The sequence below is a fragment of the Vulpes lagopus genome, chromosome 3 (genome assembly GCF_018345385.1).
Source record: "Vulpes lagopus strain Blue_001 chromosome 3, ASM1834538v1, whole genome shotgun sequence".
Classification (NCBI taxonomy): Eukaryota; Metazoa; Chordata; class Mammalia; order Carnivora; family Canidae; genus Vulpes; species Vulpes lagopus.
Window position 1 is genome coordinate 51397893 of NC_054826.1, and position 19626 is coordinate 51417518.

The following is a 19626-nucleotide window of genomic DNA, read 5'->3' on the forward strand; positions in this document are numbered from 1 at the left end:
TTGGTTAAGGTAGAGTCTATCAGATTTCCCCACTGCTGTCTTCCGTTATTAGTAAGTCCAGAGAGTGAAACTTTGAGACTGTGAATATCCTATTCAGCCTTTCACTTAAGAGTTTTAGCACCCACTGATGATGGTTCTTACTGGAATCAGTTATTCCAAGAGTAAATTAGAAAGTGGTTACTTTCTAGTTATACACTGCTTCTACAGTTATTAACTGGCCTTTTTCTGCAGAAAAGATCTTTCCCTTCTTCCTCCCCTCCTTTTTTATTTACTATGGACTGGGCACTTTTTAAAACTTAATGTGTATAATCCATTTTTGTCATTATTTTTTATGACCATGTCCAAAATGTAGCCAATAAGAGGCCTCTTCAGGCTGGCTTGTTCTTTTGACATGTTCCCCTGTGTGTATGTGTGTGTGCGTGCGCAGGTGTGCTTCCCCCCACTATTTTTAAGCACTCCCTTACTTTCTTATAAAATATGTTCCAGGTTCACCTCGTAATTTCCTTGCCATAGTCCTAGAATCAGCCTCTCCTCCCAAAAAAATTCTCGTTTCTCTTGGTAGGGAATGAGGGAAAGCATTAAGAAATCAAGATCTGGGTGCTAAGTATGCTGATTACTACTGGGGTACCAGCTTTTAGACCCTTCTGACGACAGAGCTAGTAAATTACATAATTTGTTTTAGAAATATACGTTCAGGAACACCTGGGTGGCTCAGAAGTTGAGCTTCTGCCTTTGGCTCAAGTCGTGATCCCAGGTTCCTAAGATCAAGTCCCGCATCAGGTTCCCCACAGGGAGCCTACTTCTCCCTCTGCCTATGTCTGCTTCTGTGTGTCTCTCATGAATAAGTAAATAAAATCTTAAAAAAAAAAAATGAGTTCATACCAATACCTCAATTTCCACTCCCTCAGAATTCTTCCTCTCTTCCTATTCTGTAACTGAGTCACTCTTCTCCCACTGCTGCAGAAGGCCATTGTCTTCTGAGATGACTGGCACTGCTGTCCACAATCTGTTCCAGCTGATTTTGTGTTTTTATTTGGCGGGTTGTTTTTTTTTTAAGTTGTCCTCAAATCAGAAATATGAAAGACTTTGTCCTAATGTAGGGCATGATCCTGACACCCAAGGCCAGCTGCCAGCTGGCACCCCACTTCTATCCCAGATTGCCTTTCTCCCCAGCTCTCTGTCCAACTGTTGATTATGTGATTCTTCTGATAAGCCCATTCTCAAATGCCAGCGTGTCCATATCTACCCCCTGCCAGCCCTCCCCACTTCTGTATTTAAAGCTTTCAAGGCCCAATAAAATATTACCTGCTGTCTGGAAAAAATATATATATATACCCTTATTTTGAACATGAATCTATTTATTTGATCTATCATACAACATATACAAAACTGTTTCTTTTAAACAATTATTACAGCAGACCAACACTACAGCAGGCTAAGAAACTAATTCAATATTTCTTTGCAATTCTTTTTATACTTAGAATCAATCTCCCTGAAGATACTAAAAAATCACATGAATGTTTTTCAAGTGGTTATATCAACTTGAAGTATAGTTGCATTGTTTAATCTAGGGTCATTATTTAAATCCACAAAGATGAAAAACTAAGACAATGATAATCTGTACAATTTTAGTATGCAAAACTTGAGGACCAGAAAGCCAAGAACAAAGGACTTTTGAGAAATGGAGTGACCACAGATACTTAAATGGCCTTTGGCTTGTACTCCAGTAGCCACCAGTCAAGTCTTTGCCCAGACCCTGCCTACTAAAATTGGACTTCTACTTAAGTCATAAAGGAAAAAAAAAAAAGCAGTTCAGAAGAGTTCAACTGACTTTTTCCTCTTGCAGAGCACTTACGGAGTTCAGTGATTGATCGAAAAGACTTAATCATCAAAAGGATTAAGCCCAAGCCCCAGCAAGGGGATGACATCACAGCGGTGGACGTGGAGAGGCAGATTGAGGCCTTCCGCAGCCGCCTGACCCAGATACTGGGGGAGCCACTTGCACCCCAGCTCCAAGACAAAGTGCACTTGCTGAAGCTCCTGCTCTTCTACGCGGCTGACTTGAACCCTGATGCAGAGCCTTCGCCCAAGAACTGGAGCAGCCCCTGAGGCCCTGCTAAGCACTGAACACCAAGAATACCTCTTGAATTCTATCTCCGACTACTTGCAAGTTCTAAAAGTAGCTGAAGTAGTTAAAAATCTTACAGGACCAAACCTATCTTATTTATCTGTAGGTTATAATGACTTTCTAACGCTTTAGTAAATACCTTTTTTTGATATTCTATCCTAGCCTGTTCTCTAATATGGCTTAAATATACAAGGTGTATATATTTTTTAATAAATTATTTATCTATACTTTTTTGGAAACAGGTATTACTATATGCATTATATGTTTAACATTTCCATTCAACATGTGAAACAAGAAGCCCTCTGCTGAACAAATTCTGGACATCAGTGTATGTCATTCAAGGTACCAACAACCTGTTTCGGAAAAGAAAGACTCATTTCTCCCTGATGGAACACAAACATCCTATAGTAGAGCTGTTCTATTGCCTATGAATTTGACTTTGTGGCCAGTCTGTTAAGATCTAACGTAATGGGGGTGGGGGATAGAAACAAAGGAATGGAGTGTGTTACAAATAATTTGATGTTAAAAGGATACAATAAAAAGGCAATGGTTTTTCAAAATGCCAAGTTTACCATGCTTAGTTTCTATGACTCTAAGTAGGCAAAATGTAAGAACTCTTAAAAAGACCCCCCCCCCCAAAAAAAAGCTATCCACATTTGAGAAAGCAGTTTAAGAAGTTTATTGTCAAAACAAATAAGAGATACAAGCATAACAGAAGACACAAATAAATTAATTATTCTGATCATTTTAGACTCCAGGGCTTCCCAATGAAAGGTCAGCTCGGCTCCCATGTAGACACGATATTATCCAGAACAAAAAAACAGTGGGAATTTAAGCCAGTGTTTAAGACAGTAACTGACCATATACATGGTGAGAGAAGAAATTAAAAAGTGGCTTCCTTAGTTCCTTTCCTTAGTAACTTATATATTTATAAAAGTATGCAGCTCTTTCCAGGGGACAATGATTTCATATAGAAGAATTTTAAATTCTTCCACCTCCCAGAAAAAAAGGTTTTATGCTTGGCCTGGACAAGAAAATCCAAATAGAAAACAAACAAAAAAATCAAAATAGGGTGACACTAGTTTCACATGAACCTCAAGACTATCATCTAAATGTAGGTACCACCTTTTCTGTACTTTAAAGTTTGACATCCACTTATCTATAGGAAACCAGTACACTGAATTTTCTCCCTTAGGAAGTTTTCAACCAAACTGGAGTTAAATTAATCTAATTTTAAAAGTGCAAAAAAGGATATGCAAGACTAGTGTTTGTTCTGTGACACATAAAAGAGAAGCATCCCTCCAACAGTGCTAGCCAAAGAGGTGCTCTGGTAAGAAGTGGCTACAGGATGAAGTGATCTGTAAGGCCTACCAAAACACAAGGACAGCCCTGGTTCAGCACAGGAAGGGGGGGTCCCTGCCAAGTCTGGCTGTTAACTGTACCCAGATCTCAAATAGATGTGAGGTCCCCCAACTGACAAGGCTGGAGCACACAGAAGTGTACAATCAAGAGGGCCAAAGTCTCAACTAGTTTGGGAACACCTGTGTTCCATGATTTGTCCATGCACATGTTTACAGTGGTAAAGAAATCAAGAAGCCTCAGTTCTGGAACAACACATTGTTTACCTAGTAAGCAATGATCAAAGTTCTTGTCTAAGGTTAAATGATACAAAAATGGGTATGAGATCCCCCATACATCACTGCTGGGATTATTTAACTTTAAACCACACAAAATGGCTTCTTCTAACAAGGACAAGCTTTGCATTAACATTTCTCAAAAGCCAATCATATCTCTAGCTCCAGCCTCAGTTTAAGAGGTTTTAAAAACAAAAATAACTTTCCTATGTCGAAGCCACGGTAAAAGGGGAGTTGGGTACAAGATACCCTCTATCCAGAGTCCCTGGAATACAAAGAGCTCTAGAAGCCAGTGGGTGTGAGCACATTTAAGTCACGAGGTTTGAGATTATGGGTCCGTGATGGTGGTTTCTTCCCTTCCATCACTGGAATGTCCATCTTGGGCGGCTTGAAGGTTGCCGGATCTTCAGCCATTCGGGTGGCCTGGACACGGATCAATTCCATTGGAGAAGGCTTCTGGGCTCCTCTGTAACTCTGGGTGGCAAAACCTCCTACAGAAGCAAACCAAAAAGCAAATTATTTCAAAATTAGTAGGCAGCCCCCAGTATACATGGTAAAATGCCATCCACATGGGTTTTTCTTGAAGGAGTTGGCTTAACCTGAATCAGACTTCTGAAGAGATCTTGGTCCAAAGAGGCTCCATTTATCCGCCAAGTTTCTGTCCTTGTCTCCACTTGCAGAATCCATGGTGCTAGGATTTGGGCCAGGTAAGGCTGTGGAAGAACCAGAAGCAAACCAGCCTCTGAAAGAGAAAGAACAAAGCGTACCCTTATATCCCCTTCCTACACCTCTAGAAGCATCTCATGCCAAGAGACTAGGAACTGTCAACTTCCCCTGCTCCCTGAAACCACAGGCTTAAATTCCAATTTTGTATGCAGCCCTCGCTTTTCTAGAAGCACACTGCAGCTCGAGAGGCTCACAGGAAGGGCTCACCTGGACTTCTGCTTAGGGGAGGAGTGGGGGCTGCTGCTTGGGGTAGACTGGGCTGAAGCTGGCTGCTTCTCTTCTCTTGTTATCTCTCCACTCTGTAGCTTTAGTTTCTGTTCAGATGGGTTAAGAAGAGAAACTTTTCAAAAATGAGAGCTAATATCAAACAGCTAGGTAGGGTGTAAAAACTTGGTTCCCACTTTAACTTCAGGCAAAAGGATAACCATTAGTAGGTAGAATAATTTTGGATTACAGAACAGATATTCCTTTGATTTTGCCATATTAGACAAAATTCTATCTTTAAGAAAATCTGTTCCTTCTACCACATATCTCAAATAGCTCTGTACTAAATATCACATTAGTTTTTACTTTCGGAGATGTCTATTCCACACTTGCCCAGCCAGCCATAAGTGGAAGAACCAGAACTCAAGCTGTTGGCCTTCCTGGCCTTTCAGGTAGGGCCTCCAACTCTCAAGCTGCTTCTCCTGCCAGATACAAGCCTAGCGCTTCCTGGTGTCTCAAGGCTAAGACTCAGGCATTGCTATTCCTCTCCAGCTAAATGCTTTCTCTGTTGAGCCTGTCCCCTTTCCGCCCTTTTCCTCCCATAGCCAGTCACTCTGGGTTCCCTGGGCACTGTAAATACACCTCTAACATACAGACTAGCTGTCTAGGAGAGGAGAGACAAATCTCCTTCTCAGTTCTTCTAGATCAAGGCCCTTCCACTGTCTGTGTGCTCCATGTCTAGTAAGCCCAAGCTACATTTCAAACAAATGTGCATGTTCTCAAATACTCAACATATCAATTTATGTAAACTGGGACTTCAGCCATCCTCATGTTCTACTTATGTGGCTGAGATGCAGAAAATGGCCCAAAGTCAACTCTACCATTATACAGAGTACTGCTCACTTGCAGAATTCAACTCACACCCATCCTGGAAGTTATCAAAGACAGTGCCTCTCTCTGGAAGTATATGTCTTGTCTGAGAGCTTAAACTGGCCACCAACCCCAACCCAATCCCCTACAGCAGTGCTTTTTTAAACTTAGGATGCAAAGAATCATCTGGGATGCTCATTGTAAAAGCAAACAGTCCACAATGGCTTATATCCTTGCCCACAAGCCACCAGATCTGTATTATGATACATCCTTCTATATACTATATACCACCTGGGCTGCCCTCCAAGGATTAACATAAAGATTAAGTAAACCAAGTGTCTCGTAGGTCATAGGGCACTATTAAGTACCAATTGCCATTCCTACAGAAATCCCTTGAAACTATGTCATTCATACAACTGTTGAGTCATCATTAACCTTATAAAAAATTGGGGATCCCTGGGTGGCTCAGTGGTTAAGCGCCTGCCTTCAGCCCAGGGTATGATCCTGGAGTCCCAGGACTGAGTTCCCCATCAGGCTCCCGCATCAGCATGGAGCCTGCTTCTCCCTCTGCCTATGTCTCTGCCTCTGAGTCTCTCATGAATGAATAAATAAAATCTTTTAAAAAGCTTTATCAAAAATTATTCTTCACTCATCCCAATTTTGGAAATGGAAAGGCAGAAACATGTCAATTCTACATTTGATTTTAATATTGTTAAAATTAAACATAGAACGTGATATTCCTTCCCCACTAAAGTATTACTTGTTAAGACTGCCCGATTCTCCTCTCTCCCTCAAAGATGGTCACTCTGGTACACAAAGTACCCACTTCATTGTTTGTAATGTGCTCACAAACATCACATGTGTAAGCTCAGGGTCTCAGCTGCTCCTCCTAACCATAAGGACATAAGGCAGATACCCCCAACTTTGTGGATGAATACGCAGAAACCACCAGGCTAAGAGCTCTGGAGCTTTCAAGAAAGCGCCACCATGGTGGGACTAAACCAGTTCTGAACTGCTCACCTAAATCTTTCCGTTGCTCTCCACAATCCTCACCTAAATGAGCCAGTAACTTCTAAGCCACAGCATGTCTTAAGTTATGAATGAGGAGGGCTTTTTTAAAGTTCCTAAGAAACAAGCTTACGTGGAGCGCTTCTGCCACTCGAAGGTACTTGGTCTCCTCAGTGGTAAGGCCCTTGTGTGGTGTGTAGCCAGCATCTCTCAGCCCTGCCTGCTGCTCAAAACGCTGAATGCTCTCCTGGGTCTGTTCTGGGAACAGAGGAGATGATAGTCATGCCCATTCCCCTCTCCTACCACAAACAGGGAGTTCAACACAGACATTCATGGTTCTCTACAGAAGCAAAAGACCACACTGACTATCTGAGGAAGAGGGATCCCCCAGACAAGCATCACAGCAATAATGCTGAACCTTGTATAAAAGTTCTCTAACTAGGAAGCTTCCCTCACACCAAGCTCAGAACAGGTTACTCCTAAAGCAACAAATATCCTCCAGGGAAACACTCCTTCCCTTCCTTTTGTTTGTACCCTGACATTTTCTTTGTATTTAGAAATACAACATGGAGGGGGATCCCTGGGTGGCTCAGGAGTTTAGCGCCTGTCTTTGGCCCAGGGCGGGATTCTAGAGCCCTGGGATCGAGTCCCACATCGGGCTCCCGGCATGGAGCCTGTCTCTCCCTCTGCCTGTCTCTGCCTATCTATGTCTATCATAAGTAAATAAAATCTAAAAATAAATAAAAAATTAAAATTAAAATTAAAATTAAAAAAAATACAACATGGAGAAGGCAGCTGACATTCAGAAACAGTGCAAGTTCTCCACGTGTAAAGTTTCCTCAGCCCGATTCACCACACTCATTCTCCACAAAGACTTCTGCCAGAGAGAAATGGGTCACATCTAGGCTGGATGGCACCGAGGTACCAATTAGATCCAAACCACAAAGCACATGCAGTGAACTAGACAAGGTCTACCAATCCCACGTTTCTCGTGTATAAGATCTGCCATCACCGCACCTAGCATGACAGACAGGCCTAACTCAAGGTTAGGGCAGTATGACCGGACATCAGTAAGTCAGTCATGCTGTGGACTGACTGACAGCTATATGTTTGCTTAATCTGCACCCACACTACATAATGCACCCCTTCATGCAGGAATGCGGCAGCTGTGGACCAAAAGCCTGGACACCAGATGTCGTCATGACTTAGTCATCCCCTTCTGAGGAACTATTTCATTGTCATTAGAAACAGAAGCAAAAAAAAAAAAGAGAGAGAGAGAGAGAAAGAAAAAAAAAGAAACAGAAGCAAAGAAAAAAACATGTAGGGACGCGTCTGGGTGGCTCAGCAGTTGAGCATCTGCCTTTGGCTCAGGGCGTGATCCTGGGATCCAGGATCGAGTCCCCACATCAGGCCCCCTGCATGGAGCCTGCTTCTCCCTCTGCCTAGGTCTCTGCCTCTTTCTTGGTGTGTTTCTCATGAATAAATAAATAAATCTCAAAAAAAAAAAAAAAAGCACGTAAAGATGTTTTCCAGTATTACTAGGTAGCCACCTGAAAATTTAAAAAGCAGGAAAGAATTTAATGAATTATAGTACACGAATACCTGGATTTTAAATGCAGTGATTGGTTCTTTAAGACTAGAGCAACATCCAAGTTCATGGTAGTATTAGTTGAGAAAAACAGAATGGCATGTCTACTACACCTGTGATTATATAAAGATATACATCAAAGTGGAAGTGACCAGACAAGTACCTGAGTGACAGTAGCACACTGGGCTATTACAGCATTCTGTACTGCTGATGAACAGTATTTTCAATGAAGAAGTTAATACTGTGCTATGACTGTGAACAATGACTAAGCTCTCTAACACTGCCACGATACATTCCCAAGCTGGCAAAATACATTCCCAAGCTAGCAGCTGCTGATTCAAACAATGCCTTTATGTATGAATAAAAAGAGTCCAAGTAAGAGTTTGGACTTGTGGTTTTTAGGTGAATTCTCCAGGAATTGCCCAAGACAAGCTGATGCCCTCCTGGAGCCAATAAACAAGAGCTCCCGACTTCAAAACTGAGCCAACCAAGGAAAACTTCTATGTGCTCTGCAGAGCTACCGCTGACAAGCAGAGCTGTGCCTCTAATAGATGATAACTTCCCACAGCATCTATAAGGGCCCTCCAGAACCAACAAGTTTAGTTAACTTGTTACAAGGTTTTAAAAGTTAAAAAATAAAAAAAGCAAGCTCTCATTTCTGGTCTCATTAGAGCCACATACCACACACTCTTAAGGCTAAAAATGGGGCAGCCTGGGTGGCTCAGCAGTTTAGCACCACCTTCAGCCCAGGGCGCAATCCTGGAGACCCGGGATCAAGTCCCACGTCAGGCTACCTGCATGGAGCCTGCTTCTCCCTCTGCTTGTGTCTCTGCCTCTCTCTCTCTCTGTGTGTGTCTCTCATGAATAAATAAGTAAATAAAATCTTTAAAAAAAAAAAAAAAAAAAAGGCTAAAAATGCTTGAGGCACCAAACTTGCCTCAGGTCCAGGAGAAGAAACAACTTTGAGCATTACAATTAAAAAAAAAAAGTAGTAGTAGTGCAGGGCAGGTGGGAGATGCCTTGGTATATGTGTCACCTTCTCCAGGAGAGCCTGAGACAGTCACAGCAGCAGCTCCAAGCCACCAAGCACTGGGGCCACCTAAACCTCCCCTCAGCCTGCCAGCCAGATTTCTCATTTCATGGAGATGGAAACTGTCTTGAGAGTTAAGTCACCTGTTCAATGCCACACTGATGATGTGGGAAAATAAGATTGTATCAACAAAGCAACAGGAGTGTACCTAAATCAACTGAGATACTTAATATTTGGCAAATCTTCCAAGTAAGTGGATCTTCAACACCAGTGCATCATCAACCAAGCTGACAAGTGCCAGCACAGTCAGGACATGGCCTGCTAAGGCACAGGAGTTTGCAGAATCCCCCACAGCTAGCTTACAGGAAGCCCAAACTTTTCCCACCCTTACTTTATTCTATTCTGAGGAGGAAAAGTGCTTACTTGTGATCAGAGAATTCATGATGACATGGGTAGCTTTAGCCTTCACCACAGGGGCCTTGTCCACACTGTCAGTGGCCGATGACATGGTCATGGCAGGGGAGGAGACACTGGTCTCTCCTTCCTCCGCCTGTTCAAAAGAGGTAAGGAGGCGCTTGAGCAGGGCAGAGGGGTCACATGCCAAAATTTACTCTTTGGGGGAAGAAGTTGCTAAAATATCTTTCATTTGATACGTAACGATCCGAAGGAGGGGGCTGGCTGTCTCCGCCCAGTGACATAGCTATTATCCATAGTGACAACATACAAAGACGTTATATGCACAATATGAATTTGTACAAGTGGGAAAGCAAGAATTTGAAGCTGTGAGGTCTACTACCTGCCCAGCCTCTGTCTGTCCACTATCCTATGCTACTGTGTCCTTAAGAAAGTAGAAGAAACTCTTATTACTAAGCCCAACCAGGTATCAGGCATTATGCCGGCTTTTGCTTAATCACTGCATTTGCTAAGTAGTTCTCAAACTTTGCTGAGCATCAGAATCCCATGGGAGGACTTGTTAAACAGATTGTTGGGCCCACCCCAGAGCTGATGAAGGGTAGGGGTGGAGTGTGCTCAAGAATTCATGTTTCTAATAAAGTCCCAGATGATGCTAATGTTGCTAGTACCCAAGACCATACTTTGATGCCTGCTGCTCTAAAAGTTCAAGTAATAGTCTTTCAAGACAAACCAAAAAAAAAAAAAAAAAAAAAATCTAAGTAGCTCCTCATCTTTCACATGAGAGGGCTGAGACATAGCGCCTTCTGTAATCTAAACACCAGAAACTATGCTTCGGTGGAGCGGGGAGAAGAAAACTGTGTTTATTCTGTTCTCTGCTTCTCCAAAGAAACTGAGGAGAAAGATGGTCCAACAGAAGGAGAGCAGAAGAAAGTACTGAAAGGCTGCATCCTTGTTACAAAATAAGATCTGCATCTTTTAGCTATAACCTGACTCAAGAGGGGCCTCTGCTTCCTTACTTGGAGCGCAGTTGACGGTCTGGACCCAGAGAGTCGGGACACATGAGAGAATGCGTGTAAGGAGTCAAGCCAAGCCTTCCTATGAGACGGCAGTTGTTCCAAGCTGTCAACCATTCCAGCTGGGGCTTGCCAGAAAACAAAGCCCACCCCTTGCCCAGTGTTACGAGTAAGCAGCAGCCTTTAGGATGAAAAGGGTGTGCCCCTTCAAAGCACTACCAGAAGCCATGCTGGGGGCACCTGGTGGCTGAGTCATTTAAGCATCCGACTCTTAGTTCAGGCTCAGGTCATATGATTCAAGGGCATGTGATCAAAGCCCAAGTTGGGCCATCAGCAAGGAGTCTGTTTGAAAGATGCTCTTCCTCTGCCCCTCCCCTCATTTGTGCACACTCCCAAAGGCTCTATTTATTTAAAGCAATAAATAAAATCTTAAAAAAAAAAAAAAAGAAGAAGAAGAAGAAGAAGCCATGCTTGTTTTCTGCCCTTGTCCCCGGAGTCAGCTGCTCCAGCCTCGCAGTCAGGCTGCTGAGCCTTTTTCCCCTAGCACTGCCTGTACTTTCTACACTAAATATTTTCTCTTTAACAAATGACTAGGTCAGATTTCCATAGATAACTGACCCAAGGAATTCCTCCCAGAGCTGTAGGGGATGCTTTCATAGAAAGAAGCTCCCTATTTTGAGAGCTTTGTGGGGAAGGCCAAGGGGGTTCACTAGAAAGGAAGGATTAAATATAGCTCTACCAAGTGAAAGTTAATCAAGGAGCCAGGAGTCACACTACTGACACCCAATGTGTCAAGCCTTTTAATCCTCTTTTGTTATCCCCACTTAACACCTCCATGATCTAAAGTATTTTCATCTCTCAGGTGGGAGATACTGTAACTGAGGCGTAAAGCTGTGTCCTCAAAGTCATTGCTAGTACACAGACCCTTAAGGGATTCACATCTAAGTCAGCTTAAGCAGCTGCTTACTGTGCACTTTCTGCCATGCCCTGAGCTGTCACCGGTTCAAAGTTCAGTGAAACTAGCTGCAGATTAAATGGCCTCACCAGAACTTGGCAGGCCTAGCTGATTTGGGCAACAAACAGTGCCAACTTTCTTGCATTCTTGGTGACTGGAGTCAGAAGTGAGAGAGACGCAGGCCCTGCAGTCAGGACACATGTCTGCTACAAGCATGTGAGAATCAAACTGCACAAAAGGGCTGGAGAGCAGATCAAGGTGCAATGAGGAACGGGTGTGTGTGTGGGGGGACCTTAGGAAGGAGGCATCTTTTATGGAGGATGGCAATGGAAGAGCCATCTGAGGCAGGAGGAACAGCATGAGGAAAAGCACAGCATGTGTTCATAAAAGAGCCAATGTTTCCCTTAATCATTCAATGAACATTTTCTTGGAACCTACTTTATGCCAGGTCCTCTGCTAGATACTGCAGATGAGGATACAAAATTAGACATGGCCCCTGACCTCAAAAAGCTAATGGGAGGTGATAAAATAATGTAGGGATTATGACAGGGGTCCGTGGTACAGGGGAGAGCTCAAAGGGAGAGGTATTGGGACAGGAGGGAAATCCTCACAGAAGAGATGTCTGAGCTAAGACTTAAAGGATACCATTTATCAGGCAGTGGGAATGGAAACAGGGGAGGGAGAACAGGATGGGGACTGTAAACATCCCAGGCAATGAGCAATGTGACACAAAGACTTGGAGGCATAAGATACCCACTGAAGAAATCTTAAATAATTTGCATGGTTGGATCATGGGACAGGGGGGATGACACAGAAGAGTCTCAGGTAGGAAAAGACATGGCCATTCTAGTTTGAATTCACAAGAATAAAAAGGCCCACCAACTCCAGCTGAGGCACTAAAAACACACAGGGATTGGTAATTGCCCAATTCTATGGGTGTCAGGAGCCATGGAAGGCTTCTGGAGCAGAGGAAGAAAAACGAAGAGGTTGGGCTTGCCAGAAGCAGTCAGTAGAATCAGATACCTTGGCAAGGTGCTGATACTTGCGTTCTGGAATCACTGGCTTCCAGGGGATGCTGCCCATGTCCGATGGAGGAGGAGTCATGGGTGTAGGGTCCTCGAGGGCATCATCATAGCTGAAGGCCCGGCGGTACATCCCAATAGGCAGGGACATCTTGCCTAGAGGCCCACTAGGCTCAAGAGCTAAGAAGAGAGATACCTGTCAGGATGGGTTTGGCAACTGAACATGCTAGTATCTCTAAATTCAATTCTAGGCAGGAAAGCTCTGAAACACTCTTCTTCTGTGACAGAGCAATAGGTTGTTCTGGATAGCTAATCCATTCAAGGAAAGGTAACAGGACTAAAGTCCTTTCTTTATTGCCTGACACTTTGAATTCTCCACTTTACCCATTCAGAAGCCCTAATCCACTTTTATGGAGTAGAAAAAACAAAGTTCAACTTAAATTTACCTAAGCAAGGTCATACAACTTCAAAGTACAGTTTGGAATCAAAATCCTAACCTATGATTTCAAAGCTTACATTCTTTATGCCACAGAAGCCACCGCACAGCAATGCCAAGGCTCTCAATTCATGCAGGACTGAAGATAGGAAGTTCTTGCTCCCAGTTTATAGATAAGGAAAACTAAGGCCTAGTGGTAAAGTGATTTGCCAAAGCTCATACACAAAGTAGCCAGCTGGGGCTCAACTGCAGATCTTCTGACATCCCTTCCTGCTCTACCAAAAAAAAAACAAGAGTGATGTTACAAGAAATATTTAATAAAACAATTTGCTATCCAGTGTCACCTCTAGTTTCAAGTACTCTGTATGACTTAGACAGCAGAGCCAATTTCCATCAGAGAAACTGTGAGGGACAATCACTCTCATAAGACACTGCCAGCTGATGCTGCCATTTCTGTTCACTGGAACTGACTGGCAGGATGTCCCACGGTGACGCAGGCACCCTATTTCAAGGGCACTCTCAGTTCTGCCAGACCAGAGAGCAAAGTTCATTTTGCTTGTCTGCCTAATCCTTTCACAGCAGAACCAATGTCCAGATCCTGCCTTCAACATGACATTTTCCTTCTTAAAATTATACCATCACTCTCTAAGACATAAACTTCAATGGCATTAAGTCCCAATCAGGCAAAAACACTTCATTTAAACAGCAAAGGAGAACAAGCAGTTGTCATTTTTATTACTATTAATAATAATTACTAACAAATCCATATAAATAAAGAATTAGTGGTTGCCAGGGACTGGGATGGAACAGATGAGGAGTCATTGCTAATGGGTACAAGTTTTTCTTTTCAGGGTGATGCAATATTCTGGAAATAGATGGTGGTGACAGTCGTACAACCATGTGAATATACTAAACACCACGACATTGTTCACTTTAAATAGGAATTTTATGGTATGTGTATTCTCCCAATTAAAACAAACACATAAGCAAATAATGATTACCAAATACCCTTCCTTGCTGGGCAACTACATCCCTCATCTTACCTAATCCTCATTAAGCAGATATTCTTCCCATTTTCCAGCTCAGGAAACTTAGGTATAGGTCTTAAGTGACACCCAGTTAGCAAGGTGGAGACTGCAGAACAGATCTAAGCCAGTGCTCACACTCTCCATGCAACACTCCGTGCTCCCCATGCTACAAAGCTTTACCCTTATGAGTGCAACCCTATGGCCCAGATGGTTACAGGGAGTTTATGGTAATCACAACAACAATCAAAGACAAACTAAAACGCACACTGATGATGTAAGAGACATCCAGAGATGGATCCACATCAGGAGACATGGGGGAAACTCTCTATTAATCCACTTAATTTGGGAGCAATTTCAAAACATCTTAAAGACTCCTCCCAGCAGCCATCCCAACAGCCTTCCTAAAAATAATAATAAAGTCAGCTAAAATTTAGTAGGAAATATACTCCTACAGATAGAGACAAAAAAATTGAGCAGCAAATATATATTCATCACTAATTTTTAACTCACATTTTCACGTTATGTTTAATCTTCACAGCGACCTTGAGAGAGGCACTATCTCTTTACTGAGAATCAAAATTTGAGTGATTCAGATTTGATTAAAACTCACTGGCCCTTCCCACTAAAGAGATAAGTGATTTCAGTAACCCAGAAAGTATTGCCCTACACAGGCCCAGGACTCATTAAACATTGCTGTGAGCATTCTCCTAACTGCCCAGGTTTAATATGCCTTCAAATCAGGCTGGTGTCGTTTTTGCCCAGACCTCCATTCTGCCCACTCCCTATCATCTCCAAAAAGGGGAATAAGTATCATTGTTTTGGTGCATATTACAAGAACTACACAACTTATTCTGAATTCTTATTTGGTATCTACAGGAAAGTGACAAATTTGGCACACCCTTAGGTATGAAATGACTGTTCTCTTTCAAGTTAAGGTCTGGGTTCATATGCTGGCTGGGTGGCTAATAATATTTAAATTTAAATGATACCAAGTTTAAATACTTGCCTGGTGACAGAAAGTAACTATTAGTATATGGTTGAAAAAAAAAAGTGGTTTCTATCTAGCTTAAAACATTAAGGGCAGAACAAGACTTTATCAAAAAGAATTAAGTTTACCAGGCACTTCTGGTTGTCTCGAAGCCATTGAAAGACTGGGATCCAGATGTTTTCTATATAGAATTCGGAGCTGAGTCCCTGCCACCTAATAAAAATAACAAAGGGCATGTTCTTACAGTGAACACCAAAGAATAGCTCTAAAGCTGTTCTTCTGACAGGCACACAGTTTTATAGCTTGTTTACAAGGTTGGAGCACACATAAAAGAGCCAATAGGTGACAAACACGACAAAGGAGATTAAAAAAAAATTTTTTTAAGGATAAAGTCAAAAGTCTCATCCATGGATGATCTTAACACATGTGGTATGACAGACACTATACGTAGTGAAAAGGTCACCTTACCAGAGTGAAATGATGATTATGCTGACAGACAGGTATTAATGAGGAACATTGTCCAGCGGCTGCAAATTAGTAAAGCTGCTTGAGGAGAGTCCATCCATTTCAGAGGTTCTAAGAATAACAAACAACCAGCATTGGTACAGCTTTCAGAGTCTGTCAAACACCTTCGCCTACGTTCATGTATTCCTCACAACAACCTTGCAAGAGTGATTACCCACATCATTTTAAGTAAATTAGGATTTACTTAACCAACAGCAAAGGGCTATTTACCATAATAGGTACACTCATTCTCCGTTGCTAACACTAATATTCATAAGGGTTTTATACAACGTTATCTTGTGTTTTAACCCTTGCAGCAAGTCTGCAAAGCAGGCATTATTTATCCCCTACAATTTTAAAAGAACAAAACTAAAAATCAGGAGATGTGTATATGTGATTTGCCTAAGGTCACAGATAAGTGGCCCATCTGCAAGGCAGGTAGTTTCACCTCCATTTTCAGGGGAATTAAAACAAAGCCCTGAAAAAGCCCAGTTACTCTGAACTTGCTACACTGCCCCTCTACCTAAGTTCAGAGGACGAGTTTGTTCTTCATTAAAGACCATCAAAGAAACCAAAGTTCAGCCATTCTCCGGGCCCAGGAAGCTTTCCGACCCACATTCATCCCCTTCCACTTCCCTTAACGCGTTCCACTCCCCCGCAAAGCTCACGCAACTCCTTCACGGGATACAGAACAAAGCCACCAGGATCTGAAAGGCCAGGTCTGACCCAACCCCCCTCCCAACCCGTGGGACTAAGGAAAAGGAGATTAAGGCCGGGGCCTGGGACAAGCCAAAGGTTCTCCGAGGGCAGGCAAGGCGGAGGCGTGGGGGTGAGAGCGAGGAGTGCGGGTCCCGGGCTAGGCCGGTCTGAGGAAGTCTGAGGAAGCCGAGGCGGGGCCATCAGAGAGAAGTCCCACTGGGAGACCCTCACAGAAGACAGGGCAGGAGGGGAAAGGGGCGGTCGGACCGAGCTCTGCGCCTGTGTAGGGGTGAAGGGAGAGGGACCGAGAGGCCCTGAGTCAGCGCCTCGGTGGAGGTGGAGGAGCCGGAGGTGCGCCCCTTCGGATGCAAGGAGGACGCGTCCCCAAACAGGGCCAGGCCCGGGCCCTCTAGTTACCTGTTCTTCCGCTGCCGCGGGGCTGCCTACAGCCGAAGCTGCGGCACTAAAGAGGCTCTGAGGACCCACGTCTCACGAGACGCTGTGGCGCAGTCGGAACCCAAGCCATGGTGTGAGCGGCGCTGTGCCCGTGGCGACGCCGAAGGCCTCGAGCACTAACCGGGGAACTCCGGCTGCCGAGCGGGCCGGCGGCCTTTCCGTAAAGCCTTCCGAGGTCTCGTCACATCACGCGAGATTTGGCCCGAGAGGCGTTTAGGACTTGCTGGGACCTGTAGTCCACGGTGGGAAAGGCCCCACGACTTCCCCGGCAGCGTGAGTCGGAGGACACAGTTCTGTCCGCAGAACCAGCCATCTCCCTGAGGAAAAGCCACCCTTTACCACAGCCCGTGCATTGGTCTGTGGAGGAGTCCGATGGAGATAGCATTGAAAAGTGACGTCCGCAAAGCCATTTGGCGGAGGGGAAGTTGGGACCCAGAGAGATGGGAAATCACTTGACTTAGGTGAAGGGAACCGGCACCCTCCTCCAGAAACAGCTACGCCCGGCAGGGTTCATACGAACAGCACAACCGAGGAGCCCCTACTCTCTGCACGGTAAGGTGGTCCTAATATTTCCATTTTACACCAAGGAACGTGACACTTGGAGAGGTGCCAGGTCAAATGTCATACCCTGAAGGAAAACTTCTCTTTTTTTTTTTTTTAAATAAATATGATGAAGCAACAAAGTTGAGGAAATAAAATAAGATGAAAAAAAAATCTACTCCCATTTCTACCCGAAGTCCAAAGCTTGACATCAAGGCTCATCTCGAGGGCTCTGAGGACTGAAGTGGATCTGCAGGGCAGGGCAGGGCAAGGTTCTGCATTTGCTCTTTGCCAGGCCTACTGGCCTGAGCGGCTTCGCTCCTACAACTTTAAACTTTGAGTGCTGTTACCATGGTGCTTGAGTGAGCCACCAATTCAAGCCTTTTGTGGATTCTATAGTTAGCTTATGAATGAATAGCACAATTACATTGCAGTGTGATTTTTGTGTGTGTTAAAAGTGTTACTTTGGCAGCATCTGGGTGGCTCAGTCCATTAAGCAGCCGAGTCTGATTTTGGGATAAAGTCATGATCTCAGGGTTGTGTGATGGAGCCTCCTATCTGCTCCACAGTGAGGGCAGAGTCTGCTTGTCCCTCTCCCTCTGTTCCACCCCCATCACTTGCTTGCTTGCTCACTTGCTCTCAAATAAATAAATAAAATCTTTTAAAAAAAAAATTGAATGTGTTAATTTGGAACTTCTAAAACATTGCTATATAATTTTTTACATTTTGCAGAAGCAAAGCTGACACCTTACCCTCCTCCATCAAGAGGATAGACTTCATGGCACAGTTCAGTAAAGGGGGAAGAAACAGGACTTAGTGCTATTACATAAATAATAAGCATCAGCTTGTTTTCATCACCAAATAAAACTAAAGTATTTCCTAAGTAAAACAACTTTATCCCTGACTTTAACAATACAATTTCTGAACCTATGCATTATGTTGATCATCATCATGTAAGAAAATGGCTGTTTCCCACAAAAAAAAAAAAAACAAACAGATTAAACTTTTAACCTTCACAATCTTATAGGGTTTTCCCCCTTTAAGTGTGTGTTGTATTTTTTATTGAGGAGCAGATTATTTTAAAGCCTGGTGTCCCTTAGAAGCCTTCTTTGCAAGTACACTTTTTGAAAGGGTTTGGTTGCACAGGTGAGGATTCAGTCAAAACTATGTTTTGAGCTGTTTGAGCTCAGGCCATCTTTTGCAGCTCTTGGGATGGATTTCTTACAGCAATAAAGGTTCCCCTTTATCCCCTTTTGTGCTTTCTTCTGATGCTGGTTTTGGTTCATAGGCAAGCCTGCTTCCATTTCTATGCACAGCCACTTTTTTCCCCAGGGGTGGCAGCATCATTGGGAAGTTGCTCCTTGAGGTCTGACTGTATGGTTAAGTGTCTGGGGGCAGACAACAGTCAAGGGTCCCTGTATGTAACTGACCAGGGAATCCCGTTGCCTTCTTACGTATGTTTACAACATACACTTAGTATGAAACTAATTTTCTAAATCCTTTTGCCTCTGAATTGCCTTTTTGCATTTCCTTGGACATCTCATACTTTAACAAATTTGGAGCCTCAAAAATTAGAATTGACCAGGATCTCTTGTACATCCACCCTGGATGCCCCAAAGCATCCTACATTCCTACTTCATGAGGGTGGAGGCAGGCAGCAGGATAGAGTTCTGCCTACCTGCCTTCCTCTGGACATCTGCGCTCTCTGGCCAGTCCAAACCCGCTCCTTAGACTTGCCAACATTCTCAGCGACCCATCAGCAGACAAGAACTTGTTTACTGAGAAGGGAGCAGGTGGGGCATTTTAGCACTTCTGGGGTTTCTAGACTCAGAGCTCTATCTGGAAGCCTGCCCCATATATCATCACGGATGAGGTATTTCCATTGCCCACTCAGCTGCAGAGAAAACTAACACTCTCAAGGGGACCTTGGCAAAGATATCTCAGCCAGGAAATGGCAGAGTTGAAATTCAAGCCCAGGGCTGAATGCCCTGCTGATAGTTTGGCCGCTGGCTGTCCTTGGCCTCAGCTACCCCACTTTTAATACCCCTGGGGCAAGAGGGTTGATGGCACGTTCCCACAGAGGAAAACAAAACAAAACAAAACAAGAAGTAACATCTCCCTCTAGTGGTGAGGGGGAAAGATTTCACTGAAGAGATTAATTAAAAGATCAGTTGGGCCAACTGTGAGGCTGTGTCCTTAGAGACCAACTTCTCCAGCCTGATATTATACAGGTGGTGCAACTAAGGTACATCGAAGAGAAGGAACCAGACCAATGTCACACCATTAGTCTGGGGCAGTTAATTAAATAGAAAATGTGTTCTTGTGTTTTACTTAATGTCAGGCATGATGCTCAGAGCTTGGGGACACCAAGCTGGGTGAGGAT

General features: G+C 43.7%; 2 protein-coding genes across 6 annotated transcripts in view; one reads left to right on the forward strand and one right to left on the reverse strand.

Moving 5' to 3' along the window:
- Nucleotides 1–2818, forward strand: part of SIMC1 (SUMO interacting motifs containing 1) — an 81458-nt gene extending 78640 nt beyond the window's left edge. For both annotated transcript variants that reach the window (XM_041750062.1, XM_041750063.1), the window contains one exon: nucleotides 1847–2818. In XM_041750062.1, the coding sequence (XP_041605996.1) occupies nucleotides 1847–2109 (263 nt within the window). In that variant the 3' untranslated portion in view covers nucleotides 2110–2818. The remainder of the gene's footprint in view (nucleotides 1–1846) is intronic.
- On the reverse strand, nucleotides 2784–16940 carry KIAA1191 (KIAA1191 ortholog). 4 transcript variants are annotated; one of them, XM_041750082.1, is made up of 10 exons: nucleotides 16665–16940; nucleotides 15513–15620; nucleotides 15173–15257; nucleotides 13109–13303; nucleotides 12594–12772; nucleotides 9612–9738; nucleotides 6704–6828; nucleotides 4696–4802; nucleotides 4362–4504; nucleotides 2784–4253 (listed from the first exon to the last, which is right to left on the reverse strand). In XM_041750082.1, exons 5-10 carry the CDS (start codon nucleotides 12741–12743, stop codon nucleotides 4045–4047), a joined length of 861 nt encoding a protein of 286 aa, XP_041606016.1. In that variant the 5' UTR covers nucleotides 12744–12772; nucleotides 13109–13303; nucleotides 15173–15257; nucleotides 15513–15620; nucleotides 16665–16940; the 3' UTR covers nucleotides 2784–4044. The 4 variants fall into 4 exon arrangements, with proteins under 4 accessions (XP_041606016.1, XP_041606014.1, XP_041606013.1 ...); XM_041750080.1 differs by lacking the exon at nucleotides 13109–13303 and adding an exon at nucleotides 14322–14457; XM_041750079.1 differs by lacking the exon at nucleotides 13109–13303 and having other exon boundaries at nucleotides 16665–16938.
- Between the last annotated feature and the right edge of the window lie 2686 nt (nucleotides 16941–19626).

Excerpts from the sequence above, each read along its gene's own strand:
- KIAA1191 (XM_041750079.1), bottom strand. The coding sequence starts at position 15,200 with ATGGCTTCGAGACAACCAGAAGTGCCTG. Across the intron at positions 12,773-15,172 it reads GAGACAACCAGAAGTGCCTG|CTCTTGAGCCTAGTGGGCCT; the intron begins GTAAACTTAATT and ends CTCTCTTCTTAG. Across the intron at positions 4,505-4,695 it reads TCCCCTAAGCAGAAGTCCAG|AGGCTGGTTTGCTTCTGGTT; the intron begins GTGAGCCCTTCC and ends TTTCTCTTTCAG.